The following is a 20,739-nucleotide window of genomic DNA, read 5'->3' on the forward strand; positions in this document are numbered from 1 at the left end:
TTCCCAAGTTATCTAATAAATATTCAAGTTTTAAATAGAAGTTATGACCAGAATACAAAAAAAAAAACCCCCGCTCTGTTATGATATAGCATTGGGTTAAAAAAAAGCCAAATTTGTTGAAAAGTTATATAGTTGAAATGTTAAACTTCACAAAAAAAAAAAAAATTGTAATCCGTTGAGTTGACATTTTAGTAGGTAATTTATTAAGTTGGTGGTTGTTTTACGAAATATTTCCTCTTTCCGTTTTATTTTACTATAATATGGTTCTAGTTGAAATTTTTTTTAAGAATTATGGTAATTTTATTATTATCATTTTAAAAAATGACCGCTTCGGAAACTGAAAAAACATAGTATACTATTGAATGTATTATTATATTATATGTAAGTATATGATTTCTCAGGCGGCCAGTTGCTACATTTTAATTACTCAAACGTCCTGTTTATTAAAATAGCCTGTGACATTTTAATACCTACCGTATTTTGAGGTCACCTAAAAGTAGTGTTCGAACCGAGTGTAACATGCTGTTAAATATTTATAGAACTTTTAACCGTTAATCAGCGCCCATCTAAGTCCGTGATTAGCCCGTTAAATTTTACTCAACTCTGCAAAGACCATATACATTATACATCTATCATGATACATTAAACCACAGGCCTATAGGTTATATTGAATAATGGACTGCACTTGGAAAAAAATTAATCTGCTCAATGTATCGGCCAACTGGGAATTACAGTCGTAAATGAGATTTACGGGATAATAGTATATCCGAAAATAACATGTCATATATTTTATACTTGTCGAGTATTTGAAAATGTAATTGGAAAAATCTTACCATTAACGCCTCATACACAATCGCAAGATTGTCAGTTGATATATTTATTTAGATGATTGATAGATAGGTCTCATTAAAAGACATTTTTCAAACAAAATTAGAAACATTCTCTAAATGGAACTGTTTTACTATACAATTAAAGGGACGAGTGTGTAAACGTGTTAACTGACAATTTCAAAACTTTTCAGGAGGCAACATTTTAGCCAATATATATTAAAAATTAAAATGCTTGGAACTTTTTTGATTTTTAAGCTTAACACATAATCAACTGTTATAATATTTTGCTAAATTGTGTAATACATCCTAAAACTTTAATTCGTTCAAACTACTGTTATAAATATTCAAACTAAAAACTATTTTACAAAAAAATGAAAGTTAATACCTTTATCCACTCACCCCTTCAATTTTTTTATTAGTATTTGGTAATATCTCATGTTCTCTTTCTCTATGTTGGATAATTTAACTTTAACGTTCACCAAAAACTTGAAATTCATTTAAAAATGTTGAAACCAGTTCTAAATTTAGCAGTTCTAATCGTCCGTTTGAAACCAATTAGAATGTTTTCAAAATCTTAGTAGGAAAAACTAGGCGTGCTGCTGGCTAAATTTGTTTCACCGAGAAAAATCCTATACAAATAATGTATTTGGTTCTTGTTCCAAAAAAAATAGTTTTAACTTTGCTGTATAGTTTAATTTTGAATGACCGTGTAGAGGCGTTCGGCGTGGTTTGAGTTCTGACTAACCTAAATTCTAATTGAAATCCATTATTGATAGGTCTATGATTTGGAATATTTTTGGAACATTTGTTTGGGTAATGAAACCTCAACAATGGGACATTAAACAAATGTATAGTGATATAGAGTTGAACATTTTTAAGACCAATAACAATATAAGTGCCGATAAGTGTAATGAAATAGGTAGATGTACCATGTTTACTATTATCATGGTAGCAGTCTTAAGTATAAAAAATATGTCTATTATATATTAATAAGAAACTAAAATTATATGATTAGCCGCAATCGACGGTACCTGTGGGTTCACGTTATCAAATGTTATAAATATATTATTTGTGTATTACAAATACATTTTGATATTTAAATAGCTTAAACCATTATATTTTGTTTAGTACTTACTTTAAGCCCTTTGGCTCGATTGATTGCGCGCAGAGGTCTTAACACTCTCAACACTCTCAACACTTTAACAAGTGACATTGGGCCGGCACTGCAAACGGATGATTAAATTCGATAACCGTCCAAAAAATACAAAAAAGAAAAACGTTTGTGGTACAATGCTGACCTTGCCATTTTGGAGAATACCGACACCAGCGAGACGGCGACTACCAGTAGGTCCAAGAGGTTAAAGAACGACCGGCAAAACGCGCCGTTATGCAAGACAAAACCGTAGGAGATCATTTTGAAAAATATTTCTACTGTGAACACTGCCGTGAAGAAGTAGTCGAACCCTTTGAGTACCTAAATGGGGTAAAATATAACAGAAAAATAAAATAGATTTCATCAATTAAGTTCTCCTCTACGCCGTATCCTGTCGCCTTTACTTATAACATTCGTTCACGTCTTTCTTGGTCTACCTCTAACCTTTAAATACCTCAAACAATATCTTTACCCGTTTTACTATTTAATTTTCTTCACCTTTTCCCATTTTCTTCTTAACCATTTTCATTTTGTTTTCATTATACCCATTCCTAATCAAGTCTAACCTAATAAATAATAATAAAAGTTTTATTAATTGAGTAATTACCGAAGTACGCTAAAGGGAATGTTTGTGGTTAAGGGTTTTTAAAAAAAATATTTTTTAGTTTTTTTTGTATTTTTACACTTAAGTAAATGTTTTCCCCAATCGTTCACCATTACCATGTCATATTATTAAGCCTTTTCACATGTTTTTTTTTACTTCCTTCTAATGTCTGTTTACCGCTAATTTTTGCTTGTTCTCTGCTCTCGGACTATTTTTTCTTTCCGTTGTTGGGTGGTTTAGTGAACTATAAAATCATGCAAATTATGTCGACTCACGTTGTTTCTATCCGAGTCGGCGTTCAACGGGTCTTCTGCCGCCAACAACGCCGACGAGACCATAATGCACACTAATATGAAATTGCTGAAGTAAGTATGATTGCAAAACCAATGGCAGTACACTCGGAAACTTAGGAACACAAAAATGCATTAATAGAAACATGTTATTTTATTTAATCAGTACTATACTAAACGATGCGTAGACAGTTATGTCCTCAAGTTATGTCGAGACTTACCTGCTGGTTTTTGAAAATACAAAAAATGACGATTCCGGTTGGATGGGTACTCCTTTGTTGGCGTTGTTGAACTCAGAATTTCGTCGCATTTTGGAGTCTTCGTTATCTTCGTCTTCTGTGCAACAACGTAAAACATGATTTTATATTTAAAAAAAAAATTGCATCCAGATCGTTAAAAATCGTAGCTGTGCTGCTAAGGACGATTTTACCAAAAAAAAAAAAAAAAAATAAAACCCAACAAGTTCAAAACTTTGGTGATGCATTATTTTTTTAATAAAAAACCGTTTATTGCTTAATGTTGGCGTTTAAAAATATTAATTTCAAGTAAAAAAATATACAAACACACATTTTGAATTGTATTCGATTTACATAACATTATTTGCTTATGCTTCAGAAATGTATAAAGACATATTATATGACGATGAGCACTCTGCTGGTGGCTGTGTTATATCAATTCGATAGAAAATTAATAACAAAAAAAAAATTATTAGTTAAATAAAAAATTAAAAATAAATTCGCTTAATGTTGCTGTGTATTCATTGCTAACAAGGTATACCCATATTAGTATTTACTAGTTTATACCCGCCTGATAATTAAACAAGCACTTGCAAAACCAAAAAAGGTATACTTTATGTTCAACCCTTTGAGGTCTTAAACAAACAGCTGGATCAATTAAATTTAATTACCTTGGTTGTCGTCCGGCTCGTAATCTGAACCGTCTTCTTCCAAGTCGATTTTTATGTTACTACCGCTTTCGTCGTCCTTTTTCGACGATCTACTAAAATATTACACACAATTGTCACGCATTAAAGATTATCAGAAATAATAATTATAACACCCATACGATTCTTCCGACAGCTCCTCTTCGGCGGACAAGCCCTCAGAACTTTCTCTAGGATACCCGTCGTCTCTTTCAACAGACTGACTATTACTTCTCGACTTTGGCTGGTTTTCGGGTTGCTAAGATTGATGATACAACGAATTACATATAAATAAATACTTTCCGGTTGGGCACTAATACTCGAGACTTACCTCTTCTTCTTTGTCGATGGCCGTCAACGACTCGGCATCGGCCAGATTGTCCACGGCAATGGCCAAGAAAACGTTTAATAGAATATCTAACTCTCGATCAGGAATATTTTTGCTTCTGAATCATTCTTAAAATGTATTTTGGTTTTGAAACGATTTGATTTGATAAAAACATAATTAATGATCTGGGACAATCATCCCGACACTGAACAATAATAAGTCTCAGATGTGTTATTGCAGTGGTCAATACACAGTTTATCACAGTTCCTGCTTTCAAGCCTGTTAATCATAGGCTGTGACCTCCCACCCCTAAGTGTTTATACTGGTCACTCAAGCCGTACTTCTATTCTATAAATAACGAGTTTAAAAAAGGATACAATTACCGCATATGAACAAAATGATGAAGTATATGCAAGCCAAGATGCCAGGTGAGGACACGCCGTTGTAAGCTTTTATACCGTTGTACATAACTACGTTCCAGTCCTCGCCAGTAAGTATCTAAACGTGATTTAAACATAAGCAAGACTAGATGGCATGGCCACAAAAAGTAATGTGTGTCGTGCTTACCTGGAACACGGTAAGTAAACTCTGCCAAAACGTGTCGAAGTTGCTGCGGGGCTTGTAAGCGGTCGGGTCGAAATTGAATTTTCCCCCGAACACTTGCATGCCTAACAAGGCGAATATGACAATGAACAGGAAGAGCAACAGCAGCAGAGATGCGATTGATTGTATTGAATTGAGCAAAGAAGCCACCAAATTCGACAGTGACCTCCAGTATCTGTAACGCGGTAACGAGTTTCGGTGTAAGGAAGGCTTAAACATTTTGAAAAAAATAATAACTTCCACGTCTTAACGTTTGACTTACTTAGTAACCTTGAAAACCCTGAGCAGTCGAACGCAACGCAACACGGACACGCCGAGCGGCAACATCAGTTGCGTTCTAGTTAGAATGGTTTCGGTTATGCTGCCAATGACGACAAAGCAGTCGAAACGGTTGAATAACGAAACAAAATATCCCTGTCGAGAATTTTAATCATAATATGAATAGGTTTAATTTGACACACAATCGGTAATAAGACTGTGTACTTAATGCGCCTTACCTGTATTCCGAGACTGTACATTTTCAGCAGCATTTCCATCGTGAAGAGCGTTATGAAAAACAAGTTGGTTACCTCTGGAAGAAATTAAAATTCTTGGGTTAATTAAACACGAATGCAGTGTGTAAAATGGGACCCTTTAGGATTAGACACTCAAAGTCACATCATTTTTAAATCTAGATCAGGTGACCTGTAAGTATGTGCTAACCTTGAAATTCGTCTAGCCAATCCGGTTGGCGGTAGTGCTCGGTGGCCAAAACACCAGTATTCAAAAACACTAGAATTATAATCAACCAATAGAAAGCTTGGGACTTGACAGCTTTGCGACATGCTCTTCTCGCTCTGCGATTGATTCTTTAACATGATAAATGTTTAATGCATACAGTATTAGTTGGTATAACTCATAATGCCTATACTAAACGTGTTAATTACTTGTCGAAATTTTTCCGTTTCTTTTTCCACCACGATTTGCTATGATCGTTTTCATCGCGTTCCATGCGGTTGGTCGATTTGCTTTCATTAGCATTATTGTCTGGAATAAAAGTAAAATTTTATTTAACTTAGCCGGTTACTGTATTATAGAATGAAAACTTTACTTTGTCTATTTAGCGACTCTTCTTTATCATCGGCATCGAGTTCAATGTCTTCCGCTTGGGTAATCCAATCCAAGTATCCACGCAAGTCTTCTTCGAGTTGTTGTTTTTCGCGGAGTTTCTGGAAGTCACCTCTGGCCTTGGCTTTTTCTCTTTCTTTGGAAAACTCTCTGAAACGCGCGTTTGTACGATTATGATGATAGCCTACATACGTTCAGTTACACGACTTACCCGCTCAACACTCCGAGGATGAGGTTCATGACGAAAAACGCTCCGAGAATAACCATGGAAATAAAATATATCCACTGCCAACTGCTTCCCAGCGCATCTTCTATCTGCGAACCGTACGATTGAACCGATAATTTAGCACAGTACAAATCGAATAATACACTTACACTGTATAAAACGTCGGTCCACCCTTCGAGGGTGATGCACTGGAAAACTGTCAACATGGACAAGCCAAAGTTGTCGAAGTTTGTTATTCCCGAGTTGGGTCCTTCCCAGTCACCTTTACAGTAGAAGTTGGCGCCGTAATAGCTGCAGTCGAAGCCACTGATTTCGCCATAAAGACCCTCGTCGCAGGGATGCGGGTCTTCCATCACTGTAAATTTGATCATTATTTTCTTAACATTTAGCAAGCTAAGTTTTAGTATCGTTTTCATAATATAATTGGTCGTACTCGTGTCGTTTTCGTAGCAAGTCGTGTGCAAAGTCCCCGAAAACAGTTCCAAGCCGATAATCGCATAAATGATTATGACGAATATGACCAACAAGGCGATGTGCAATAAGGGTACCATGGCTCGAAGAATGGAATTCAAAACGACTTGTAGACCTGTGAACCGTAATCGTTGAGCCCATAATTAGTGCCCCTTCGTAACATTGTAAATGAAAGAGTGGTATACCCTTCCGCTTTTGCCGTTGCGTCTCTCACAAGAAAAATCAACCGCAATTATCTTTCCACTCTACGACTTTTGAAATATCTCCATTAATTACGACTACTCACTTTGCTGTTGCTCTACCACGCCTATTATTTTCCTCTGCTCTCTAATCATTCTTATACTATAACCATGCTATTATTTTCCATGCGTCAACTTAAGAGCCCAAGTATTTAATGCAAATACATTTCCATCAAATAGAATCGCAACAAAATATATATCCACAGAACTACTCTAGTGAAAGATCGTCAGTCAGTTAGTCAGTCAGTAAAAAGGAATACAAAAAGAGATTATTAGTGTTTAGAAACTTTTAAACACTTTTAAGATTTATAAAAAATAATACTCTCTTCAAAAACTAAATTGTCTTTACACTATTTACATAAATTGAGGTTACTCCCACTTGGATGTCTTGATTAGTTTTAATTTTCTTTATCAATTTTTATAACAAAATATTATGTTTTTAGATATGCTGAAATATTTTTCGAAAACTAAGCATATTCCTTATCTTGCAATACACCGTTCAACGAAAAATATTAATTAAACGGTCCGATTTCAAGTTGTTTGTGTGTGTGTGTTCTTTTTAAAAGCACAGACACATCGTTGAATACATTTTTAATTAATAACGACTCACTTGGCACTCCGGATACCAGTCTCAAAGGTCTCAACACGCGAAACGCTCGCAGTGCTTTCACGTCGAACCCGTTGATGATACTTATGCCTCTGTAACAACATATTATAGTCAGTGTGTGTTATTGGTTTACGAACGCGCAACGTTTGCAATTAAGATTTTCGGGAAGGCTTACCCCATCAGGACGATAGTGAAATCCAGGAAATTCCATCCGTTCCTCAGATAAGCGCCCGGATGGGCTACGAACCCGTACGCTATTATCTTCATGATACATTCCACGGTAAATATCACTAGAAACACACGTTCGATTCGGTCCTGTGAACAAAGAAAATCGATACACGATATTAATTGGACGGTGTACACATCTCCACCAGCATACGTTTGTATACTCACTAAATATCCGTTCACTGTGTTCGAATCGTTACAAGGATACGGCGTGTAAACTGCTAAGGCCACGCAATTAGCGAAAATGGTCAGTAAAATTAAATATTCAAATGGCCTGGATGCAAACGTCAAGGAATAATATTTCATTGTAATCGGATAAAATATTTTCAACAAGAATACACACGGTAGATAGTCTTTTTGAGTTTTAAAAACTATGACAACTTGCCTCTGCAGATGAATTTTTTGTTAACCATCGCACAATGTATTGTGTAAAATATGACAAGTAAATTATAACAGCATATAGGTAAGAATAGGTCAAAGACTAATAAAGCTGTTATAAAATTATTATTTTGTATTATCATACTTTTTAATTCGTTTGAGATTAATTATCAAAACAGATTGAACTCGTGAGGACATTATACTAGGAATATTTTTTTAGGCGACTGTTATGAATAAACACTATTAAAATTTAAAAACATATGTACATCCGAATCAATTAATCAAGCTTTTTTTAGTATTTTGCCACAAACGTTCGACAATATCTAGAAAAATCTTAAGCAACGGTAAAGAAGATATAGTACAATAAAAAAATAATATATTTAAAAACCCATAACCACAGTTGTGCCGTAATGATTAAAATAATTTATTAAGCCATTTGAGATACATGGAAAAAAGGATTAAAGATTTCAATATTGATGGTTTTTTTTCAAGATATAAATTCGAATTATCCTTCCATTACATTAACGTATAAAAATAAAAACCAATGAGAAGTTGACTTTCCTTTATTAACTAGTAAAAAGAACGGACAATAATTAAGATTTTGAAATTTTCCATAAGAAAACGCACTAGTTAATCTCAAAATGGGACTGAATTTCATTACAAAACATTTTAGTAAAATTTTGATAAACACATGTTGACGATGAGTCATCACTTACGGTACAATGCTGTAGTTTAGTTTCTAAATGAGCTTGTTTACCCGTAATCAGTCTTATCTGTTGTGATGCTGATGATGATAGCATTTGTAAAATATATTATTTTTTGTGGTTAAAGGTTTTTTTTAAATATTTTATTGTTTTAATAAAAAAATGTTCAGTCGAAAAAAAGGATACTTCCATTCTATCACATCTATGCACAGTTTCCTGAGTGGGTTTTTTAGTGACAAACAACATAGTGCCCTTTGGGGTCGGTCCGGCAGTTGTTTTCCTAGTCTTCTGATTGGTCGTTTCACCACTTGCTTGGTCTGATTATTGTTGGCCGCCGCATTATTGTTGTTGGCGATAACGCCGACGCTGGCATTAGCAACGGCATTGGCGTTGGCGTTGCCGTTGCTATTGAGACCATTGGCCGGGTTGTTGGTGTTGTTATTGTCGATAGTATTGTTGTTGTCGTGAACTGGCTTCGGACCGACATTGTTGTCGTTCGGAACACTCATAATTCTTCATCAAACATTTATTTTGATAGATAAGTGCTCTGGGCGATATGCGGGAGCTGGTCACCTCACAAAAGACATTTCTTACAGTTTCAGCTAAAACATATAATAATCAAACGGTAAATGAAAACCGATCGTAGGTTGTTTTTGCATTAAACTTGATACGGAATTTATCAAAATATATTTGTAAAAATTCGTGTAGAAATAATTTAATTTAATAAAAAATATTTAAAAAAAATATGGGCGTTAAAGAGTACTACAACTATAGTTGATCGTTATTCGATTTCTTCGGACTATTAAAATTCAACACACTTGCTGAAACAAAAAGGACCCGCTTGAATATTCCATTATAAGCAAAACAAATAGACTCGAAGGGCGTTTATACTGTAAACACTTGAAAAGTGAATTCCAATCGATTATATTTAAAGCGGCGCCTATTAAAAGAAAACGAAAAACAAGCACCTAAAGGTCATCAATGCAGATTCCTATGGAATAAATAATGCTAAAACTCAAAACAGAGCGTTACAGAAAAAAAGAAATACCAAAAACAAGTTGGACATGGCTCTGGATCAGTTGGTCGTTAGTTAAACCTACAAAAAGCGTTGTGTAAGATTACTTAACCGTGTAATTGGCATTAAGAGCGACCAACAGTAATATTAATTATGTCTGTCTACAACAGAACATAAAATATCAGCGAGACTTACTGATTAAGGGATGTAAAGCACTACAAAGAATTAATCCATTTTCATATTTCATACCACTATTTTTTTATTATTTAATTTACCTTATGAAATTTAAACTTATTTAAAAAACCATCTGAGTAAAAGGTCAAAATTAGGTTATTAAAATAAAATTTATTTTAGGAGTTCTGGTAATTAAAAAGAAATTAATAGCTTAAAGTCAAATGAGCATTAAATCTAAGTTTAAATAATTAAATTGAGCTTATAAAATGTACAATGCATTATATAATCTATTGTTATATTTAGTTTAAATTGTAGTTTTCCTTGGTACCTAGATTCTGTATGATATTTAGGTTACTGTTTAATGAATACTTATGAAAAAAATCAAATAAAAAAGGGTATTTTTATTTAAAAGTATATTAAGATAATATATAAAACAATTTGTTACATATTGTGTAAAAACATATTTTGAAAAAAAAATGTATTTAAAAAAATAATACAATCTTGGCTTTATGAAATTTGGTGTATCATACAATTTTTTTTAGCATAAATATATATATTATTTTGTAATCTTGTTTTATAAGTAATTTTAAGTTATGGGGTACATACACTGTTTTAAACATAGTTATTATTTTGACTTGTTGGTATTATTGTTCTACCAGAGGCCAGTGTCTATAAATAATTAAAAACTTTAAAAGCGGCTGAACATTTTAACAATGTTACTGTACAAGTTAAATTAAATAAAAATCAAAACAACATTTCTGTAACAACTGTGAATAATTGTGTAAGTAGAATTTTGTTAGTGTGCGTATCAAACACCAAAATGTTAAAAAGGCTAAAAGTATTAATTGCACTAAAAAAATGTTACTGGACGGAGCGGTAACCTGTGTTTAGCAATCAACACATGTACTGCAAAAAAAAAGATGTTCCTATTTAAACAGTATTTTTTAAATATAATTAACAGAAAAACGGGTTTAGGAACAGTTTCAATTTTTTCGTTTTTTTCAATTAACTGTTGAAAAATTCTACAAACATAATATTATAAGCGAACAGTTTTTTATTACATTAGAAAAGCAAGATTAAAAAAAAAACATGTATATAATACTATATACAATCCAAATAGAGATTCAGTAATTTTATTGCTTCCAGACTGTCGGACTCTGGTTATTTTTGGCAAGAGGCAATCCAGACGTTTGAAAACTTTTTCCAAAAACTGGATTTAAAATCGTTTTAGTTTTCTGGCACAGAGTATAGACATTGAGAAAACACTGAAGTAACTTTTGATAATTTTATTACAAATGTTTTGGATAAGAGCTTAAATACTATTTTGAAAAACTAGGAACTAGAAGAAAGGGTCCTCTAACCCCCTACGAAATGTCTTTTAATAAGGTTAATTTTGAATACATATTTTTAATCGAGTTTCATTTAACATAATAATAATATAGCAACACTGTTTCCAAATCAAAAGTTTTTCTAGTTTGGAGTTTATATTTTTGTTAAAACGAGGCTTAGGACTGCTTTCTTTTAAATAAAGAATGGATCATTTGAAAAGGATTTATTTCTTTTGAAGATAAATACAAATTCAAGTTTTTTTTCAAACAAGTTTTTGTTAGATTATTTTTGTATTTCTAAAATAAAAAATACATTTTAACCCTTTTATATACTTTTTTTTTTAATTCGTTCAGTTGTCAACAATTTTAAATAGAAATTACCATACTGATAATGACATAAGTTTTGGTTGTGCATTTTTAATAGTTCAGCTGTCATAATTATAATTTTTAAATAAAGAAATGTGACTTCCGTTGACTTTTAGGCAACAGATGACAGCACATTACCGTTATGAAGTAGATATGTATAATATTCATATTTGGGCGTTCTATATATAGTTAAGTGTAGATTAGAAGCTAAATTAAGCTGATGTTGATTTATTACACAGGCCAGTAACATTTTTATTGTCATATTAAATGTCTTAGAAATTAGTCTTATAAATTATTATATGATATAATTGGTGAGCTAATTTTAAAAACCACATCAGTTTGTTAAGATCTGATCTAATTTTAGACGTATAGCTCACTATATATAATATGTATACCTACCCTATACATCGGTTAATACATAACACACTAATTTTTCATTTAAATATGAGAAACTGGAGTTTTAAGTGTAATTAATGCTTGCAAAGTCCCTTTACAAGTTTTACTGGCAACAATTTAATCGTTTTTTCTAACATGTTTATAGTAATTCATTAATGAATTATATCAGACAAATATCTCCAAAAGCCAAACAAAACAGATTAGTGTTAAAAAAACAATTCAATAAATAAAAATTAATAAAAAAGAGTAAATTCTTAAGGAACGTTGACCTGTGTAATTAGCTAATATGTAATATGTAGGTATTAGAAACTGCAATTCATCAGTTAAAACTAAATGTATGAAAACAAATCCTAGTTGTTATTTTTAGATATAATATATTTGTTCTAGTTTTGGTAAACATACAAGAGACTGGACGAGTTTCCTATAAAAAGAGATATTTTACGAAGTGATTTATTTTGAGTCATAATATTTATTTCAATACCCTAAGAGCTGTAGTACATAATATTTTTGTAATGAATGTGGGTCACATACGAAAATTGCGTTTATGAAGAATGAGCTAAATCACAGTCGCGAGACACGTTTATGCTGTATACTTAACTAGTACCTAGGACATATATAATAACACACATTTGTCGCTGCTAACTTGTTGTTAGAATGCACAGGGATCACAAGAAATCAAGGGAAAACAATATTAATTTTGAACTCTAGACTGGCAATCATCTAGAACTTTCCGGAAGTTTTGTCAGGACTTACTGTTTGCGTTACTTGACAAAAAATGAACACACGCACACACATATAAATACAGGGTGTTTTTTTTAGTGAGCCACTCAATATCTCGTAGGGTTAATTAGTAATTGTATATTTCTTTTGTATAGGGTTTCTAAACAATGTGATCACACTTGTAGAAAGTGCGCGCAGGTAAAAAAAAACATTACACTCCATTTTCTTCCTGCCCTAAACTTAAAACTTCAATAACTTCAAAAATAGTTATCCAAAACTGGTTATCGACCAGACAACATTTTTAGTACATTACTCTCAATTTAAAATGTTAATAAAATGTATTCGTTACCATTTTAGTTTCAGAAGTTAGTATCAAAATAATTTGTTTGGGAAAGAGGTAGGAACATAAAAATGTTTGGAAAACTTAGATTACATTACATAAAAAATATTATGAAAGAAAAATTCGATTTTTAATTAAACCTATTGAGATATTGCCTGACTCGCGATAGAAACATCACTCTGTATATGATTATACATATATGTATGAAATATATATATAGTTTGAAGTTCTACCAAACCGAATCAATACACATACGTTATAGGGTATTACTATACCTAAGGCATATTCCGTTTTTCGACAGCGAAACTGTAATTTATGAACAACGTTTCCGTTTTGGCGTTTCTTTACGGCCATCATTAGTTAGACCCGTCAAGACACTTATTTTTATGCATACACAATGGCTCTATACAGAGTTATTAATGACTTAAGATAAAGCAGCGTCACCTTATGTTGACGCCACATATATATTTTATATGATATATATTTATAGGTAATATATATGGATCAACATCAATCTCTAACATTAAATGAGTGGGTTACACTTTTGCAGCGTAAGTTATGTTTGCATTCTAAATTTTCTTTTTTTTTCAAAATCATCCCTCCCATCTTACTTGAAAGCTGTGACGGCAAGTACATATTGCTTAAAACTGGAAATAAAAAAAATACTTTCTACGACGGTGGTAATGCAATTTTTTTTTTAATGAATTGTTTGAAATTATGTTTCTTTGCAAATAATAATTTTGCCTGAACACCCGAACCCAGTTTGTAACAATTTATAAATGTAACGGCCCATAATATTTTGTAAAAAAAATAAGTTTTCATTGGAGTGGCTTTTGAAATTTTAATGATCGTTTTTGTATTTCAATAATTAAGTTTTAAAACGGCATTTGCTGTGAAATAATTGGAAAATAATTGCAATTTTCTTGTTTTTCTTATAGAAAACATTTTTGTTTAATGTGCTATTTTAAAATATTATAGAACTACTAAATATTTACGTTTATTTATATTTTCCAGGACTCTATCAACTTTTGAAACAAATGATAACATATACATATTTAATTAACTTATTCAATTAAGATCGATTTGTTGAACATTTTAACTGATCGATAACCAATTTTTTATAATTACTTTTAAAATTATTAAAGTTTAAAATTTAGGTTGGAATGTAAGGTAGAATGTAGTATTATTTTAATCTGCGCACACTTTTCTGTTCAAAGCGTAAGGGAGATCTGTACTATAATATAATTATTATAATCCGACCCCGTTTGTCTTCCCGTTCAGACTACTAACACTATTAACTCGAAAATAATTCATTTAAAACTGTTTATCGACCAGTCATATTTCATTAAGCCATCACGGTTTTAACGACTAATTACAGTGTAGGGGTTATTTTTTAATTTCTAAATAATAATTTATACCCAGTCACCCTACAAAATCGTCCAACAAATATAGGTCTTATTTTTTAAGCCTGCTACTTCATAACATTTACAATATTTCAGTACACTAAAAACATAAATATTTATAACAAAATAATTGCTAGGTAAACTTCGAATTATTCCCTACTTTATTTGTTCAAGTGCGGTGTTCTTTTGCTTGAAACATGGACAATTTTGATCTTAAAAATCTTTATAATCTTGAATGTAAAGATAGGCAATCGTCAGTTACTGATTCAATTAGAAAAATTGTCTCTACGTTTTTCTATTATCGTTGTCTTAAACAAAATTTAGCAAAAACCATCAAACCCGAGTGACGGTTTTTTATTTAAACCTGGCGAATATATTTTGGCATTTATACGAAACGATGGTGTTCTGGGTGTATATTATAATGTATACTACTCTTAGTTAACAACTTGGTGTGGAGTTTCTGTTCTTAACTTATTCAAACGTTTTCTTCTTAAACACAACGAAAATGTACGGAAGTTGTTCTTGTTTGCAACAAACTCGTGTACAAAGGTTTTGTAATTATTTATTTATTCGGCGGCTCGAAAACGGCTCGTGAAAGTTCACAATTATTATTTATTTTTCTTTTGTCGGCCGTTTGTTTGAGAAACTTTTGAGAAAGATAAACCTTTTTGAACCATCCAATTTAATGTTTTTGCTTTGTTCGGCAACGCACTGCTACGGCGGTGTTGACGGGCGGGTTTGTAAACACCCAATTTGTTTCGAACGATTTCAAACCAAATTGACATAACCTACTTTGCATGCGAGATGAGCGTGTAGCGTCGGTTTTATACATTGTAACCCTTATCGATCCCGTACAGATGCATTAGGTGTATAAGTAATAATATTTTACAGAGTCCCCTGACGCCCATCCATCTCGTGGAACTTATCACTTTGGATTGGAATTGACGTTTCGTCGGTAAAAACACCAAGCCCTAACCGAATAAGGCAATCGTTTTTCAAATCAATCAGCTTCGCCAAACTTAATTATTGTACTCGATCGAGCGAAAGCGTATGCGATCGACCAAATTCCAATTCCATTTATTTTCAACGCGGACGTGGATCCAAAGGAAGGAAAAATAAAATAAGATAAATTATTTTTAGTTCACTTTTCGTCTTATTTAAAGGCTGTAGCAAAACAGAGGAGATATTTACCACGGGCTACTGTTCTACAAGACAATAATACTGGGATAATAAAGGAAACCGTATTTGTAGAAATTATATCAGTATCTTTTCGAATTTTACCTTAAGGTCATTTTTCACGACAATATGGCTTTTTTCTCCATGTCAGAATAAAATATAGTTTTACGAAAAAATAAATATTAACAAGGTATATATTTATTCATTACTAATTAATACATTTATTTTGTATAATAAAACAACTTTTTTACCAGCTTCGTTTAAATATTAGACTTGGTCAAAGTAAATCTAAGCAAACGACGAGCGCGAACATTATTTGTTGTTTTAATTTGATCATCATGGGTTAGAAGATAAAAATAAAAACAGTTGAATAATTTGTATTTTCCATCATTTATTTACAAATCACCTTTTAATTGAAAATATAAATATTAAAAAGAAAATTGTGTAAACATATAATGAAATAGTGAATGATTTTGTGCGGAATGAAAAATCATTGGAATAAAAATTTGCCCAGTTCTAACTAATGAAAATCTTAAACGTTATTTCATGTTTTTATAAGTACAACATAAAAAAAAACACAATTATTACCAACCCTACTCTCTTCTAGTTTCCTACTACTTAATGGGCTAAACATTTAAAGACTAGTAATATTTAAAATATATATTATTAGGCTATTTTATTTTTTACGAAATAGAAACAAATAACGGCTTCAGATTATGCGACCATTGAAACCGTACTCCTAATTTCGGTTTATCAATAAATAAACATTTTATTTAGCCGGGTTGTTTGCAATCGAGTAGTAGAATATTAGTATTTGATGTAATATTATGATAAAATAAAACATTTGGTGTATTGCATAAGCTGACAATCCAATGCGATTATGGTTTTTACAGTACAGTAATCCCATTAGGTTTAATTCAAAACTATATTATAGTGATTTTGATTAATAGCGTTTCGGTTTCAGTTTGGTTTTGTTTTCAAATCGAGTAACTAGCAAAATGAGATTATGGCAACAGCGACGATCGACCTTACTGGATTAAAATGTATACACTTGCTTTAAGTACAACTGTCAAAAAAATGTCTCTGTTTATATGTTTTATTGTCGAAACGCAAAAGATAAATCAATAAACTCGTTTTGTAAGTTGTTATCAAAATAATAACTGTAAACTCTGTAAAGGGACGGATGTTGGAGATTATAAATTCAAATAAATATCATTCAAAAATACATACTGAAGTCGACGTTTTATGTGTGTTTCATAGGCACTGCCAATAGACGAGCTATCACATGGGACACGTGTAATAATAATATTGGTTTAAAAATGACCGTGTTCACAAGTCACGTTAAAAATATCTGTCGATGGCGTGTGAGTCAACCGCTCTTTATTTAAAACTATTTTCTTATGTTTTATTTAATACCATGATGTAATATTTAAACTAATTATACTTAGTTATAAGTTATACGTTTTTTATTGCTAAAATTAAAAAGCAACCTTTTATACAAAGCCCGTCAAACAAGTGCTACGCCTGCTGTCTTAAGCCAGTTGGCAAAAACACCCCAAGCCAAAAAAACCAGGCAGACATATTTTTTATTAAACTTCGCAAGTGTTTGGTACTCGATCGACAAAGTGATATTGTGTTTATAAATATACTTAAAAGCTAACTGGGTCAGTATTTAAAAAAAAAAAATCCGAGTGTCGCCGATTTTGTTTTATACACTAATGTTATTATTTGAAGACATCCGAACATTAAATTTTATCATTTTTCGTCTAAAATAAAGGTCCTCCATGAAACCTGTAAACTGTAAAATATAATACAACTTTTTCATTTTTTATATTAAAATACAATATTAATAAAATTATTGCTTTTGCCATGTTTTAATAGTAGATATATTTTAACTAATAATTTTTTTTAGCGGCTATTGAACTGTTGATACAAATTCGGTTAAAAACTGTTATAATCATTCGACCAAAGAGTTAAGCACAAATATTTGTATTTAAATAAACAATTAAAAGCCAAAATACTGAAAACTAAAGTGCGATAAGATATTACATAGTCATGGTTCTTGTGCCCAATTTTATGAGACTTCATATACTTCATTTTATACAAGGACAAGACTAGTTTTTCTTACTATAGAATATTATTTAGGCAATTTATGCGTACTTGGACAATATATTTTATATAAGCGGTAAGCTCAAACAAACTACTATTATAAAGCACGCAATAAAATAGTACAATACAACAAGCGGATAACGCCTTAACAATAGAACTCGCGTTCCCTATTGTCTCTCACTTTTGACTCTAGTATGGATTACATGTAGCAAATTCAACCAACCTTAATGGCATAGTGAAATATTTTTTTAAAAAAAGACAGACTTACATAGTTCAATTTTTGTCTCTCTTTTCAAGATATTTTTCGAGTTTATTTGAGAATTGGTAAATAATTGCATTAAGTATATTTGAATATGCTAAACGGCCTCCGTATATAATATTATGATATTATAATTAGTTATTAAAGCGGAAATTGCACAAAAAAATGACAGGCCTAAACGGTTTTAGAATAAATCATTTTTTAATTTTTAGTCTTAGTTTAAACAGGCAAGCATCGGAACTGAGTAGACCGTTTGTATAAAAGTATTATTAGTATTTGTATAGAATTCATTTTTTCGTCACTGGAGTTTTATCGGAAAAATAAAATGTATTATTTACTCATAAAACTATCCTTATAGAAAAATAGTTTTATCCTGAGAGTTTTAAATTATTATTGTTTTTTTTAGTTTTAAATGTCAGTCATAACTTTTGTCAAAACTTATTGGCTATGGAAACCGACATTATTAAGATAATATATTTTTATTCGTAAAACAATGGTGTCAACTTAAATTTTGGGTGGAAGTTAACATTATCTTATTTTTGTAACTTAGGCTAGCCCTCATCCATTTTTTGATATTCAACATTTTCCATTTCTCTAGAATAACTCTAAAAACTTAAATTCATATTACCCCGAATTCTGATGTTTGCCAGAACAAAAAACAAATAGAATTATAAAAAATAATTAGTATCTAATTATATGTATGGAAAGCGCGTGCCAAAAACTGATTTTAAAACTCATACCTATTATTATTAAACGTTCAAGGGTCCATTTATGTTGGCCTGTGTAATATATATCATTATTGGTGTAACATTGATTGTGGATGCCTAAATACTTAAACTCAAACGGACTAACCCGGTTATTTTCTTAAAATAGTCTCACGTGTTGCAACGATAGGTTGATCTACCGTTTAATCTACAAAAAAATAAGCTCAATTTATGGCCCCACCGTACTTTGTAATTGGCTTTGAAAATATAAAAACAAAATGAAAATTTAATGTTTAGTTGTGTTTGTTCTACTACCAAAAAATTGATAAAATTCCATTTATGGATACTCGTTAAATTCGATGATGTCTTTAAAAATGAATAACTGTGTGTAGCTTTTATGTTGGTATATTATATTATAACTATGAACAATTATTTTGCTCGAATCAAATTATTAGAATAAAGGTATATAGTAATCCCTAAACATTTTCTAAGCTTTTTAATACTTAAACTGTTTTTATATTTACATAAATATTACATTTTCTTAATCATTTGTTTTAACGAACTCGAATAGGATGTAAATACATAGAATTTTATCAATTTTGAGTAAAAATTAAACTTTATTCATCGATTGTTCGTGGTTTTTTATTTTACCCAAATCCGATTGGAATGTGCATTTGGATAGGAGACCATTTTACGTTAACTTGTGGCTGCGTCGGTCCCAGCTGTGATTAATATGTAAACCGTTTTTCATGAGAGGAGAGAGTTACACATACCTTTTATACAAAAAAAAACCTTTTACTGCTTTTACACAACTAGTAGGGTTTTTCCGTTTTCGGTTTTAAATTTCAAACATACCGGTATGGTGAGCGCTATTATTCTCACTGCTCGAGAAACTTCCCTTAACTAAATAGTGGATATAGTCTAAGGTCAGGACCTAGCCTAACCTTTCCTAAGTGTCGGTCGTACCTAACAACCTATTATACTTTGGTTGGAAATTAGAGACAGTACACAGTATTTGATAAGTATACAGATTCGAGTCAACTCGGAAGCCTCCGGTGTTAGTTGTTTTTGCTTGGCAAATATATGGATTTCAAATGGACGGCGGTTACTATGACGTTACATGGCTATTATTATGATTTAAACGCAGTTTTACAAGACTATAGGTATCGTTAGAGTATATCTACTCGTTTGTGGCACATTAAAACATTCTGGTTAGGGCTTACCGTTGTGCTCGGGTTTCCGTAGTACGTAACGATGAATTATAAATATATTATTTATAATTTTATTATTTTCTGAATACACCGGTGATTTGGACGGCACAATGAGTGCCGGTCGGCCAAACCGACGCAACAGTTGGCATAATAGTTTATAAAATAAAAAATGTTCAAAGAACTCGGATGGGATAATTAAAAAAAAAAAAAAATACGAATTAAATGTGTTTAAAATTTTGATCCTGAATGAAAAACGGCCGACGGACGGACGACGGTAAAACGGCGGCGGCGGCGGCACAGCGACTGACCGGCGGCGGCGGTACGCGCAGTTCTAAATAAAAACTCTATCGGGCGCCCATTAAGCTCGTGCTTCTGTCGCTGCCGCCTGATGTTGGCCGCCGGTCGTCGGTGATCAACGGCGGCGGCGGCAGTGGCGTCAAGCGGACCGCTACGCATGCGTCATCGTCATTTGAAATAAAAAAAAAAAAAACGTTTTTCGCCGACGCGCTCGCTTACTCCCGGATTCTGTCGCTTATGCGCGCGCGCCCACCTGGAAGACGACGGACAATGCCGAATGTTAAATTTTATTTGATGCCCCGCGTGCGACACCGCGTTCACAGGCCACAGCATCCGCGGCCGTCCCGTGGTTTTTTTTTCGCGAGCTGTACCATTGACGGTGGCGGCGGTCAAACGTATTGGGAATTAAAAACGTATATTAATAAACTCCGGGCCGCCGTTTAAAAATATCGCACCGCCGTCGTCATTCGGCTACGGCGGCGGCGTACGTGGCCGACGCTATGCCACCGCCCCGAGCCGCCGAATGGGAAATAACGCATAATTATAATTATTTC

General features: G+C 32.3%; 1 protein-coding gene across 1 annotated transcript in view; it reads right to left on the reverse strand.

Annotated features, from left to right (window-relative positions):
* Positions 1-20,255, reverse strand: part of LOC126837101 (muscle calcium channel subunit alpha-1) — a 39,000-nt gene extending 18,745 nt beyond the window's left edge. The window contains 22 exon segments of the mRNA XM_050570900.1: positions 1,966-2,053; positions 2,129-2,304; positions 2,863-2,992; positions 3,099-3,213; positions 3,785-3,876; positions 3,943-4,058; positions 4,131-4,216; positions 4,505-4,625; positions 4,695-4,905; positions 4,993-5,144; positions 5,228-5,301; positions 5,433-5,578; positions 5,657-5,756; positions 5,821-5,987; positions 6,049-6,152; positions 6,213-6,418; positions 6,497-6,649; positions 7,384-7,472; positions 7,556-7,695; positions 7,774-7,879; positions 8,874-9,289; positions 19,901-20,255. Of these exon segments, the coding sequence (XP_050426857.1) occupies positions 1,966-2,053; positions 2,129-2,304; positions 2,863-2,992; positions 3,099-3,213; positions 3,785-3,876; positions 3,943-4,058; positions 4,131-4,216; positions 4,505-4,625; positions 4,695-4,905; positions 4,993-5,144; positions 5,228-5,301; positions 5,433-5,578; positions 5,657-5,756; positions 5,821-5,987; positions 6,049-6,152; positions 6,213-6,418; positions 6,497-6,649; positions 7,384-7,472; positions 7,556-7,695; positions 7,774-7,879; positions 8,874-9,196 (2,895 nt within the window). The 5' untranslated portion in view covers positions 9,197-9,289; positions 19,901-20,255.
* Between the last annotated feature and the right edge of the window lie 484 nt (positions 20,256-20,739).

Source organism: Adelges cooleyi, unplaced genomic scaffold (assembly GCF_023614345.1).
Source record: "Adelges cooleyi isolate 19-005CV unplaced genomic scaffold, UGA_ACOO_1.1 ACOO_flye_CR_arks_rails_tigmint_CR_PRNA_247, whole genome shotgun sequence".
Lineage (NCBI taxonomy): Eukaryota > Metazoa > Arthropoda > Insecta > Hemiptera > Adelgidae > Adelges > Adelges cooleyi.